We start from the raw sequence: 13,816 nt of genomic DNA on the forward strand, positions 1-13,816 counted from the left end.
TCTGACATGTAAACTAAGGTTAATTAATGATGTTAAATAATGTTTTGCATCATAAATGTTACTAGGCACTCACAGCTGGAGCACTGACCAATCAGCATCCAGCACTGGAATTTTAAAGCCCATCAAATTCCACTAATTATTTTGGGATTTGAGATAAAAGCTACGACTGCAGGCTTGTTCATAGTTTATTTTGTGCCAGTTACTGGATGTTAATGGTCATAAGTTCTATTAATCTGTTCGCCATTATTTTGGTGGATTCATTAAAACGTTTGCTGTTAAAAAGCAATTTTCCTTGACTATGTGTCTGCATCATTATCCTGTTCGTTTGCATTTATTGTGATATGCATTGTTTCATGTAATTGGACACATGGTGCTTTACCTCTGACCTATTTTTTTGAATTGTGTGTGATCAGGCGTCTCAGAGCAGGGGCTTCTGTAAGGATATGTGGCTTGAAGCCGTGAATCCACTCCAGCCTTCCGAACTCTGTGTCGCTCGTATCACTCAGGTCAAAGGTCGGCTTCTCTGGCTCAGACTGGAAGGTAGGAATGAACACAGCATGTATGTTATGTAAAAATCTTCCGAAGCTATGATCTTGAAGTAAATAGCAAAAAATATGACATACTGACATATGGTTGACATAGTTTTCACCTCTGCTGTCTGTCTTTGCCTTGAGGTCTGACCAAGCCATTACCAGATTGTATAGTGGATGTTGAGAGTATGAATATCTTCCCTGTGGGCTGGTGTGAAGCTAACGGCTATCCACTAACACATTTACAAAAGACAGTCTGTGAGTCTTATTGATTCTTTTATGTCTGTGACCACAACATATGCTTTCAGCCTGACATTTACTTAATAAAAAGGAACATATGCTGCAACAAATTTGGCTTTTTTAGCCACACAACCCTAAAACAAAACACAATGAGATGTGTACTTCGAAAATACTGACGATTCCTTCATATACACTGTTTGTGCAGACTTTTCTATGACTGTATTCATGCTGTAAAATGTTTAATTGTTTATGCATTGCTATTTGTAAATAACTTATAATTTATAAGAATTCTTGTATAGTAAGACTGGAAAATTTCTCTGGTGAAACGTTTTGAAGAACACTCACATTTCATGTTAGAATATTTGATTTGAAAATATATACGGCTATGTGAAAAAGGAAATTTTACCAGTGAGATCAGTGCAACAGGATGACAATATACTGTAAACTAAGACAACTTTAATAAGACCTGTTGCATGTCACCTCTCACTTATACATATACAGCATACCTTACTCTGCTCTTTGAAAGCGAACAAGATTTTTTTTTTTTTTTTTTACCATTTTATGGCATTTTCAGAGAACAGAGAAAAATCGTAGAAATGTCCCTATTTTCCCCAGTGAGTCATGTTTTTGTATGGTATGTTTCAGGTCTGCCTCAGAAGAAGATTGCTGTTGTTCAGCCTGAGAAACAGTGAGTAGATGTGCTCATGGACATTTTTAACCATGAGTCTTTGTGTTTGTGTCTAAATGTGTCATGCTTGTGACTCATCTACTTCTTGTTTTCTTCTGTTTCTGTTGTCCAAAATATATGTTGATGCTGTAATTTTACTGTAGTTTTGAATGGGATGGTAATAGCTTGATTTGGATTGATTGATTGATTGATTGATTGATTATTTTAGGTTGGTCCCCTCACAGCCTCCTGATGCCCCTCTTAACCTGTGCTCATCCATCGCCATGGATACAGGTTTTACATATTTACTACATAGTCTACCAATAATTTCATCAGAGCTTTGCATTTACAGTAACGCCAATTCATGTCAACCATTGTCTTCAGAACTGGATTTTATGCTAATTATTGCTATTGCATGTATGTGTTGTCTAGGTTTGGTGAATGGAAAGTACTGTTGTTCTCAGCTCTTCATCAATCATCGCTGTTTCTCTGGTCCGTATCTCAACAAAGGCCGAATTGCTGAGTTACCAAAGGCTGTGGGGCCCGGCAAGTGTGCTGTAGTCCTCAAAGAGGTACAATCCTTGCTTATATTGGTAGTTGACTTGTTGCCAATAATAAAGAATTTTAGATTTGTAAAAATGTACGTGAATGTACAGCATAAATGAAATTGTAGATGCTAAATCTGCGAGTCCCCCCCCCCATTTCAAATCAAATATTTGCTTCACTAGTTTAAATAGGGTATTATAATCTAATTACAATTCTACATTTAAATGAGGTACTAAAAGTTATGCATCCACAATTATTATAGAAGCACTAGTAAAATAGTTTTAGATGGAGTTTAGATATTTGCCCACTAGCTGTAGTGCATATGCACATGTGTTTAAATGTAGGTGTGTTTAAATTTTTTTGTATATATTTATGTAACACGATTCATTAAATGAATATCATGATGTATTCATAGTGATGTTATTTTCTCACAGATTCTGACAATGTTAATAAACTCAGCGTATAAACCTGGCCGTGTGCTCAGAGAACTACAGATGGTGGAAGACCCACAGTGGAACTGTCAGGAGGAAACCCTGAAAGCCAAGTATGAACACACACACACACACACACACACACACACACACACACACACATTCATGTTTACTTAGTCATCTAAATGAGAATATACCAGAGATATTGATTCTTTTTATATAAATCTGATTAAAATGTACACAGACTATACCTATCTATAAAAGAATAGGTTTTGTATTTGTATAATTAAAAACATTATAATTTGTTTTTTGTTAAACAGCGATGTCAATTGGAGGATTTGTCAGACTTGGCTTACTTCCTATGACGTCATTATGCCAATTTCTGAAAAAAAATGTTGTTGTTGATTTAGTTGAATTCACTCAACTCTAACATATGACTTTGTTTAGGGGTAAAATTGTGTGGTTGGAACAATATAATAACAATAATTATTATATTAATTATTTACTTTTATAAATAACATTGGGAACAATTTTTTTTAACTATTTTTAATCCAAATTGTTCTTCACTATAATTAACAATTAATTACAGTTCTATAGTAGTATATTACAGTTCTATATAATAGTTGAAAAGAGAGAAATAATCACAATTTTACTTCAAAAAATGTTCTTTTGTATGGAATCCTCTTTCTGCCATGGTAAAAATGTTATTGCAACCTTTTATCCTTTTTATTTTATTTATTATGACTTTTTTCTTCCAATCGTGAGTTATATCTTGAAATTGCTTTATATCTTACAATTCTGAGAAAAAGTCTGAATTGTGAAATATAAACTCAGAATTCTGACATTTGATCTCACAATTCTGAGTTTTCTTGCAGTTCTAACTTTTTCTCAGAATTGCGAGATATAAATGCTCATTTATTAGTTCATAAGTCGAAATCGCAAAATACAAACTTAAAATACAGAGAAAAAGCTCACAGTTGCGAGGTGTTTACTCACAATTACAAGTTTATAACTTTCAATTGTGAAAGGAAGAAAAGTCAGAATTGTTAGATGTACACTTGCAATTGTGAGAAAGAAAGTCAGAATTGTGAGACAATTACTTTTTTTTTATTCCATGGCGTTAACAAGCTTCCATACTTTTGTCTGATTACTTAAGCTAATCATTTCTTTTAACCTGTATGTGTGTGTGTGTGTGTGTGTGTGTGTGTCTAAAAGCAAAAATATTACTGATAATTTAGCAAACATATAAAATTAAAGTGCACTTATAATGAACTAAGCTTTCTTTAATTTGCATAATGAGATTTTGAGACTGCTGATTAGCATAGTCATGTGTATGTGAGCTGAATATCTAAAATGTTTCATAATGTTTTTTTTTTGTTGATAAGGGGGGAAGATATATGTGTAAAATGTGGGTATTGTGAACAGCAGATCAAGTGTCGGAGTTTTGTCGTCGAGTATGCGAGAGACTTCAGTGTTGTCTGAATCTTTTCGGCCCAACAATCGTGTCCGACAAGTGCCCTGAAAACTGCTTCAGTCAGACCAAGACCAAATACAGTGAGTGATTTATTCCTTTATGGTGATGAAAAGTGATGTTTGAATTAAAATGACATGTTTCAAAAGAGCAAGGTATCATTTTCTCCAGAAACACACACAGATACGCTGAGACTCATGTGTAGCTCTTGCTAACTGTCAATAATCATTATGCCTGATGTAGCATATTACAAGAAGAGGAAAGTTGGTCGGCCAAGTTTAGGGGAGAATGCTCAGGATGGTGACATGACCAAACCAGCACGACGGCGGAAGAAACGCAAAGCCATCTTTGTCCAGAAGAAACGGCGCACTTCCATTGTAGGATACCAAGCCACAGAGTCACCTCAGGTCTGCCAAACCACATGAACCCAGACAAAAACACACACTCAGAAACGTTCACTTGCAACTACTGAAACTTACTCTTAGGAAGTAAGCAAATGCAAGTGCATATACATATGAAAATGTATATGAAAAATAAAAATACAATATATTATGTGGAAAAATGTACTTAATACAAATACAGTATTTTGTCAATAGCATAGTCCCCCAAGTATGCAATTTTCTATTAAAATGATGATTGACTGGCACCTAAAGATCCAGTGTAACCCTGTCCCTGTGTCTTTATAGGATAGCGATTATTACTATGATGATGAGGAAGAAGATTTTGAGGAGTGGGGCAGTGAGGTAAGTTCAAGCTCACCGCGTGAGGAGAACTCCTTCAAAGACGTTCCGAAGAGAGGAAGACCACCGCGCCGTGCTGCTCTTCAGCGCAGGGCGACCCATCCAGGGCCAGAGACCTCAGACAGATCCTCTCCCAGAAGAACCACACGCTCCGTTTCTTACAGCCAGAACCAGACGGCCAAAAACACACACACAAAGGTCAAATATCCTTCTGTGCGAATCCTTTCCCAAATGTAATATCTGTCATTTTTAATGTATGCCTAGAGTTGAATTGTATTAGATAAAGTGAACTGTGCTTGTGTGCATATTTAGAATGAGAGTTTTGAAGAGGAAGATCGTCTGGTGTTAGAGAGGAATCCTCTGGAATGGAGCGTCTCTGATGTGGTCGACTTCATCACATCCACAGATTGTGCCTCTCTAGCAAAGATATTCCAAGAGCAGGTACAGTACACTAACTAACCTATCATTTGGCCCTTTCTAATCAAGTTATCAAGAAAATCATCAGATTTCTTAGTGCAGTAAGAAAGATTAGAAAAGACTGATTATTTAAAATTTTATTTTAAAATTCTGTAAATATGCTAAATAACATTTGTTTAGTCTTTTATTTTATTTCTGTAATTTAAATAGTCAAAGATTATGATTTTTATTTTTATGTTATTTTATTATTTTAATAATTGATATTAAAATATTGAAGGATATATATTAAAAGGCCAATCAGTGGTTGGTCAAAGATGATTTTTTTTATATTTTATTATTTTCTAAAATTCTGATACTCAAAGACTGATTGTGACTGATTGATTTTTTTTTTTAATAATGCAGACTTCAGTTAATTAATTATACTAAAAATAGATATTTTATATTTTTCATAATTTGAAATGGTCAAAGATTGATGATTGTTTTTATGTTATTTATTATTTTCCATAAATGAAATAATCAATTATTATTATTATTATTGCAGGAAATATTAAAATCAGTGAGTAAATTGTCAAAGTTTATGATGTTTAATAAGTGTTCTTAATTTTGTTATATATTACACTAAATAAAATATATTTCTGTATATATTTTATTTTCATAATTTACATTTTTCATCTTTTTCGTCATAAAATATTATCATTATTTTTATATTTATATTGCAGGCTATATCAGTGTGCAGTCAGCATGAAATCTGTGACAGATTGCATCTAGAATGCATTGCCTTTTATTAAAATCATAATTGACCCTTTTTACTTTATTAATGTTCTATACTGCAGCTTAGAATACTCAAATGAAAATGCAAACAGATGCACACCTAAGAAGAAAGACTGAAATAAACAAGAACAAGCAAAACCAGTAAAAATCTAATATTTATGCTAACCTGTACACCTTTTTTCCTCCTTAGACATTGATGGACAGGCCCTGTTGCTGCTGACACTTCCTACAGTCCAGGAATGTATGGACCTAAAGCTCGGCCCTGCCATCAAACTCTGTCATCAGATCGAGCGAGTCAAAGTGGCCTTCTACTCCCAGTTCGCTAACTAAGCTAACTTTCTGCCTCAGTGGACGTAAATCAACAGAGACCTATGTATTGTACTCAGGGGATGTAAAGAGTCATTCCATCCATCAGGAAGCCTCAGGTTGCCTCATACCCAATGGATTTTTTCCCCCATCATTTGCCTTCAATATGAGATTTAGTCGTGGAACATGACATTATTTCTGCTTTCCCTGCTAAAGAAAACCTACCTGGACTCCCAGCCCAGGCAAACCGGTGTCTACAGGATTTAACTGGATGGTCAGCTGGAAAAGTACCAAAAACCTCTTTAAAGCCATCAAAACAGACCAGTCTGACCATTCTGATCCCAGCTTCAACATCCTTACACTCTTGAAAATAAAGGTTCCAAAAGGGTGCCATAAAGTAGATCAGTTCTTCTATTTTTTTCTTAGTGTGAAGAACGTTTAAAAAAAAAAAAAAAAAACTCTTTTCCACTATAAAGAACCTTTTATGTTAAAGCATTGATGCCAATAAAGAATCTTTATTTTTTAAGAGTGTAGTTTTTTCTTTTTCATCAGTGTGGTGAATCTTTTAAGAAGACTAACCAAACAATCTAGAGGAGGTTTAGGTTTGGTTGGAGTTCCAGAAGAACGTTTAAACGTTAGGATGAAGACAGCTTTGAAAATCTCCAATGCGAATAAGGACACATCTAAACTGTGAAAAACCTCCAACCCCTGAGTTCACTGCAGAACTATCTGAAACTTTATCCGTCTTTTAAGACCAAATGATATTTATAATGGCAAATTACATATAAAGTATTACCTTTAGAAGTGAATTATATTTGTAATATTTATTTTATTCTAAACTATTTTTATTATGTTTGTTTGGAGGTTAGTGGCAAATTAACACCTGAAAAAAATCTACTTTTGGCAACCTGGGCATTATGAATTAGGGAATATTATTAATATCAGGACTGATATTTGATGTAAACTTATTGTGTGTTAAACTTATGTTGTGTGTGTGTGTGTGTGCATGAATGTTGGTGTTCATGCATACACACATACATAACTCCACACATTTGTTTTCCCAAAAATACATGCCTTTTGTTTGTCTAACACATCATTTGTTTCTCTTTAAAATTCAAGGGCAGGTAAATTTTTGAGGAGCTGCTTTTTGTCATGGCCTATCTATATTGTATGTTAATGTCATTTTTGATCTATGCAAAATTGGATATGTTTTCTATATATTTTTTGTTGTAATGAGTTTCATAGTGATATATTTTTTACTTCACTCTGTTGTACTACACTTACCTTGATCCCAAGTAGAATGTATTCGAAATTGATGGATAAAATATTTTCAATCATCATTTTCTCAATTTCCAATGCTTAAAACATTGCAATAATTAAAAATGGTTCATGTTTGAAAGTCCCGAAAATATAAACTGCACAAGCTGTCCATTATTTTGACTCGCTGCTCAATTTGTAAATACAAACAAAAATGGCATAGAGTGTGCTTTCAGTGGAAGTCTACAGGGCAAGGCACTCTAAGGGGATTTAAAGCAGGAATGAAAAGTGATTTTATCATATTAGTCTCTTGTATAATGTTTAATAACTGTTGCTGAACCTGTGTACTTTAATGCATATCTTAGTACAGTGTTTTGCCCTATAGGCTTTCAATTGCAAATGCATTACTTTAAATCTATATTCTTTGGTTAATCAACACCATTCAAAAATTTTGTATTAAGCCCGAAATGTTCCTTTAATTTTAAAAATAACAGCTTGCATAGTTTATCCTTATCTGTTTTCCGAAGAATTTGAAACAAATGTGAACTCATTCACACTAATACGAACATAATTTCCAGGAAACATTAGGCACAACCCACTCACACACTCAGTTTTGGTCAAGGCTAAAACATGGTGATATTTCATAACCACTAGAGGGTTTTTTCATGAACAATTCTTTAATTTTACAAAGCAGGTTCTTATTGGGCACAGAACTATATATATATATATATATTATATTAAGTGTCTTCTATTGAGTCTAACTGTGAACCTATTTGTAGTACTGCCATTTCTCATGGTTGCCAAGCAACATTATTTCAAAGGTATGCTGCATGTGGCTCAGCCAGTGATGTGTCTGACCACAATCGAGATGTTTCTCATGGTTGAGGAGCCCACTTTAATTTTAGTGAGCAACATTTCAAAGACAGCATGCCTAAAAACAAACACACCAATGAGATCTGTTTAATATCTCAATAGATTCTCATAGATACTGTCATTAAATGGGAAACAAATTAAGACTGTTGGTTAAGTCTCCAACTTGGGTGTGTCTCCTAGAGTTTCAAAAGAAATCTCAATAGTCCTTCAAAAAGTCTGTAATCAGATGTTCAACACTGTTCTCATAAAATACGTACATTTTCTCATCGGTATCTATTTGTTGTTTTTCTTACGTAATTTTAGGAGAAACATCTGACATAATACATCCAGTACAGCGTCTGTTCCACTTTTAGTGTACATACTATGTACAAACTCTAGTAACAACTAGGTACCAAAGTACCTTAACCCATGTGGTTACCTTCTGTTTCTCAGTTCTTTCATGGGCCAAATGCAGCAACCGCAAACAGTTTTGGTAAACTATACAAAAGGAGCTTCAAACATAGTGTTTAGCACTGACTGTAGAAGGTCAGTGGTGGAAAGAGTAGTAAGAAATTGTACTTAAGTAAAAGTATTGCTACTTAAAGAATAATTTACTTGAGTACAAGTAAAAGGACTGAAAAATAATATGACTTGAGTAAGAGTAAAAAAGTAGTTTGCTGAAAAACTTCTCAAGTTACTGCGTTACGAAGTACTTTAGTATTATTTTTTCTGTTTTTACCCAAAATGAGATGATGTGAGCATTATGGAGCAGGGTTAACCCTAACACTCATGTACTTTAAGGTCTGTTTCACAAGTGAGACCCAGGAAATCCCTTATATGGACAAATGCATCAGATATCACTACAGCTGCATAACATGCAGATAGAGATGCTTTGAATGATGAAACGTGGAAGACAATAAACACACAATTGCAGTGCAATGCTAATTGACATAGCTTGTATCACAGTAAAAGGTTATAAAGAATATTTTCTGTCTCACTGTGATAAGAAGCAATACAGAAGCACAGAAGGTAACTGTTTCAAACACGACTGATGTTATATAGTGATTTTGGAGCAAAACATGATATTAGTCTCATAAATTGTCAAGTTTGATGCTATGTAAAGCAAACATACTACCTATCCTTGTTGCCAGGAGCAACTGTTTTATACCTAATTTTGAAAAGTACATGTATAAGATTATGTGGTTGTTTTTAAGAAGGGCAAAAGCAAAGACGGGTACTGTAAGTAAAGGTTTAAAGGAAAAGAAGGGGTCTAAAACAATGTGAATAGAAAGGTGCCAGTAAAAAATTATGTGGGGTGTGGGTTTGGTTGTGGTTTTTGTTTTTGAAAGTAAGTAGTTTTGTTTTAGTGAAACACATTGAAACACACTGCATCTATACGACATGTCGGTGACGGCAACAACAATACTACAACGAGAATAAAAAGGTACGCCTTCTTTCTTTGTGTGAACATCTGGGCGGCGTTATGCAAATCTTCCTACACAGTTAAGTAGACATGTGAGGGCGTGTTAGAACGAGCCGTTTCAGGGGCGTGTGGGACTGTTAACTTTTAGAAAGAATATCTCTTTGGATTTGAGACTTAAGTCTTTGCAACTTCACAGAGCTTCTTTATTCACCAAGAGCTTGTAACACTCCAAATAGAAAGGAAAATTTGAATTTGCATCATATGACCCCTTTTAAGCTATACAGCAATAGTAAGATGCCTTTGTCCATGTCCTGCACGTCATAAGTTATTACTTCTACTGGGCCGTTTTGGACTTTCTGCGCGACAGTAGCCTCTGGCTACAAGTATGAATGAAACATGCACTGCATGAGAGTGTTTAGCGCTCGGTAATGCTCACATCCTCACATTTTGGATATGAATAAATCGTCTGGTTATACATAGACTATCTTGTTTCTTCGCCCATGTGCTCACACATCCAAAGCACGCACAGAGAAAAAGTGATTTTAAATGCATTTGATTAACAGATAAATCATGGTTGATCTATCAGCCAGATGCAGGTAAAATGCATGCGCTCTTATTTCAGTGTTGTTGTAATGTTGAGGTTATTTTAGCTTTGTACATTTAGTTTAACTACACTGTTAAAGAGGGCGATTTAAAATCAGAGATTAGCTCACATTCACTAAAATACTGTTTGAATGGACTTTGGTACTTTGTCCTTTTGGTGAAAAATAAAGGTAGCGAAGTTAAATACTTTAGTTTTATACTACTTAAGTAAAAGTAAAAGTACCACAATTTAATGTATACTCAAGATCAAGTAGAAGACATTTTAAAGATGTACACAGGTATTGTGGCTAGCGAAAGTATTTGTAATTAGTTACAAGAAGGTGTACTGCACTGTAAAATCACATAAATTAATGATAAATGTATCATCTGTCCAGTACGCTATTCTCAAACTATGTAATGTTTGTATGCTAATTGGCATCCAGTATTTAAATTTTTCACATAGCCTACCATGAAATCCATTTTTAGTGGCACAGCATTACTGACTTAGCTATTCTGTCAGATGACTTGTTATTTGTGTGTGATTATGAGCATGACTCTGTAGATAATATCAGGGGCTGGCAGCAAACAGGACTCTGTATGTGTGTCGGTTGGTGTAAAAAAAAGAAGAAGAAAAAAGAAGAGGAAAAAGAAAATTGCTGCTTGCATGGGTTAACCACAAAGCTCATTTTCATACTAACACACAAAACTGGGTCACTTAGAACCTTTAGGGGGGTGACAGGGACCAGTTCTGAATTGTTGTCTGCTGTTCTCTCATTTGAAATAAGCTTCCTTTTAGATTCGCACATTTTGCATGCAATCGGAAATCAAGATACAGCTTCAAGGACGACTGTTTCTCTCTACTTGTTTTACCGGAATGGAGTTGAAAGGTGCAACAAAAACACACACACACACACTTAAACAGACCTACACACCTGCTTTGACCTGAAAAGCACTTTAAGTTGATACATACATTCCTTATTCTAAAATGAAATGGCGGCACCTTCTGCTAATAAACTAGTATGATATTTCAACACACTTGTATTGCAATTTGTAATTATTTTTGTAAACTGGTGGCTAACTTACATGAATTTGTACAATTCCATTTGTATGCAATTAAAAAAAAAAGGAAAGGAGACTGTAAATGTACCGGTAATTTGTGTGCCAGTACATTATGCATTCATTTATGGACATTTCTGTTAACACTTAAACACTGCAATGACGGCTAAAATGAAAACTAAATGACCTGTACAGATTTTTTGTTTCTATTTTTTTTTTTTTTTTTACAGTGTATTTTTATACAATCTATTTACTCTCCACTGATGGGTAGGTTTAGAAGTGGACCATCTTGCTTGCTTTAAAAAAAAAAGTATGGTTTCTTATGAATTTATACAAAGTCACCACCTTATAAAATAGTTACGTTTTCTCAGGTTGGAATTTTTTTTTTTTTTTTTTTTTTGTAGCCTAATGAAAGTAAAAATAATTAATTTCTTCATAAAATGTAAAATATCTGATGTAAAATATTGCTTTTCTCATTAATTGTGATCATCAGCTGACCTATTCTGATTCTTAAGATCAATCGTTACACTTTGCCTATTCTTACAAGTAGATGAAAACATTTCTAAAGTGCTTCCTGTACTGCAGATGACACTTCGTTCATTCTGAACATTAATATTTTGTTATGTACCAAGTTATATGGTTGCAAGTATCAATGATTCCTGCACTGATTTTATGCATCTGTATAAAATGTGAAGGTATAAAAAAAGGTTGCCCTGAAAGGCTGCATGCAAAAAGATGGACAATGTGATAAGTGTACTCCAATTCATGAACAAATTATTTTCTTTTTATTCATTCAAAAACATACAGTGAATGACTCTTATAAACCAGTTTAGTAAACAGTCCAAAAAAGAAGAGTTACTGGTGTCTACATTCTTGATTTTGTGTGTAGTTGCTGCTTCTAGGTCAGCATTGCATCGCATTTCTTGCAGCGTGATGAAGTGTGAATGTAATGACTCTCAATGCTGTTCTGCAATAAGATATGCATGGAAAAAAATGTAAGCATTCAAATAAACAAGAGCTCTTTGTATCTGGTTTCAGAAATACAGGAAAGACTCAGTGAAGAAAAAGGTGGAGACTCTAAGCGGAGACTTTTGTGTCAAAAAGAAGAGAAAAAAAACCTCTTTAGCCATATTATGAGGAAAAGACCAAATATTATTCATTAAAAACCTTCTATATAATTTGCACTTTCCACTTATTTATGCTGAGAAACTGTCCATTAGAAGATACATAAGAACCTGGTGCAACATGGATAATGAGATTTGGACGTGATAGCAAATTGTACGATTTTCAGTAAATGAGAAGCAGGTGATTCCCATTTAATCGAACTACTTTACATGATAAAACCATTTCTAAATGTCCACTCAAAAAGATCTCAGTTGTGATTATTCTTCACAATGGTATGTTTATTGTGATTTTTACACTACTTTTATACATTACTGATTTGTATGCTTCTCCTTGTTTGTCATATTCAGTGACACAATCTCAATCTGTACAAAGCTCAACGCATCATTTCCTGTCTGCTACAGTCAAGGAGGGGTGTTTTGGAAAAGTGTTGCAAAAGTGAAAATAAATTCATCCCACTCATGGACAAGATGATCAGGAAGAACCACATTATTTAGTTTTTTTCTGTTTTCCTGCAAGCTGTCTTAAAGTATCACTGGCGTTATGGCTATTTTTCCAAATAAAAAGTTTTTTACAGTTTCCCTCAACAACCAATTCAGTCACACGGCTGGATATTTCACTGCATGGGGCATTTCAGCGATCTCTGTGAGTGTTTGTTTGTGTGTGTGTGTGTGTGTGTTCTTTCATTTGTATTCACTGTGAATGACTCCGCATGCAAGCTGCTTAAACAGAGATAGTTTTGAGAAAACGGTTTCATTTTCATTCATATTTCCTGTAAAAATAACACTAACGGAAGCAATTATAGAGAAAGTGATTGCTTATCATTACCTTTAAGCATAAACAGGAATGGTACATTTATGATCTACACATTGGTTTTCTATACCACCAGCTGAAATGGAAGGGTTTTTTTGTTTTGTTTTGTTTATAACAGATAAATAAAATGCATTTTTTTTTATAACAGATAAATAATTTCCAGTGTTCATTAATAAAGGTCATACTTTTTGCTTATTAAAAATAACTTCAATTTAATTATTTTATTCACTGCTGAAAGTAAGTCAAAACAATATATGGGAAAAGCTCAAGACTTATTTCTAACAAACACTTTATTAAAAACGCTGTCTTCAATTTTATCTTTATCTATTTCTAATTTTTATATTTATGTTTACACAAGCAAATGTTTAAATTACACACACACATATATATATATATATATGTTTTTATTTTTATTTATAATTTATACTGTATTATATTAAATTATTATCATGTTTTACAGTTTTCCTTTATGTATACTTTAAGGTTAATTATAGTAAATATGACAAAATACACAGTACAGTACTTCACCATAGATATTAAAATATTTTCCAATATTCAAATGTGTAAAATAGAGTGGAACATTGAAGTGTGA

General features: G+C 33.8%; 1 protein-coding gene across 1 annotated transcript in view; it reads left to right on the plus strand.

Moving 5' to 3' along the window:
• Window positions 1–7,459, plus strand: part of LOC109048871 (scm-like with four MBT domains protein 2) — a 35,459-nt gene extending 28,000 nt beyond the window's left edge. Inside the window, 11 exon segments of the mRNA XM_042743071.1 lie at window positions 414–540; window positions 675–788; window positions 1,416–1,458; window positions 1,667–1,731; window positions 1,870–2,009; window positions 2,418–2,529; window positions 3,795–3,968; window positions 4,129–4,292; window positions 4,572–4,823; window positions 4,938–5,066; window positions 6,003–7,459. Coding sequence (XP_042599005.1) covers window positions 414–540; window positions 675–788; window positions 1,416–1,458; window positions 1,667–1,731; window positions 1,870–2,009; window positions 2,418–2,529; window positions 3,795–3,968; window positions 4,129–4,292; window positions 4,572–4,823; window positions 4,938–5,066; window positions 6,003–6,143 — 1,461 coding nt within the window. The 3' untranslated portion in view covers window positions 6,144–7,459.
• Window positions 7,460–13,816: the final 6,357 nt, after the last annotated feature.

Source organism: Cyprinus carpio, chromosome A4, assembly GCF_018340385.1.
Source record: "Cyprinus carpio isolate SPL01 chromosome A4, ASM1834038v1, whole genome shotgun sequence".
Classification (NCBI taxonomy): domain Eukaryota; kingdom Metazoa; phylum Chordata; class Actinopteri; order Cypriniformes; family Cyprinidae; genus Cyprinus; species Cyprinus carpio.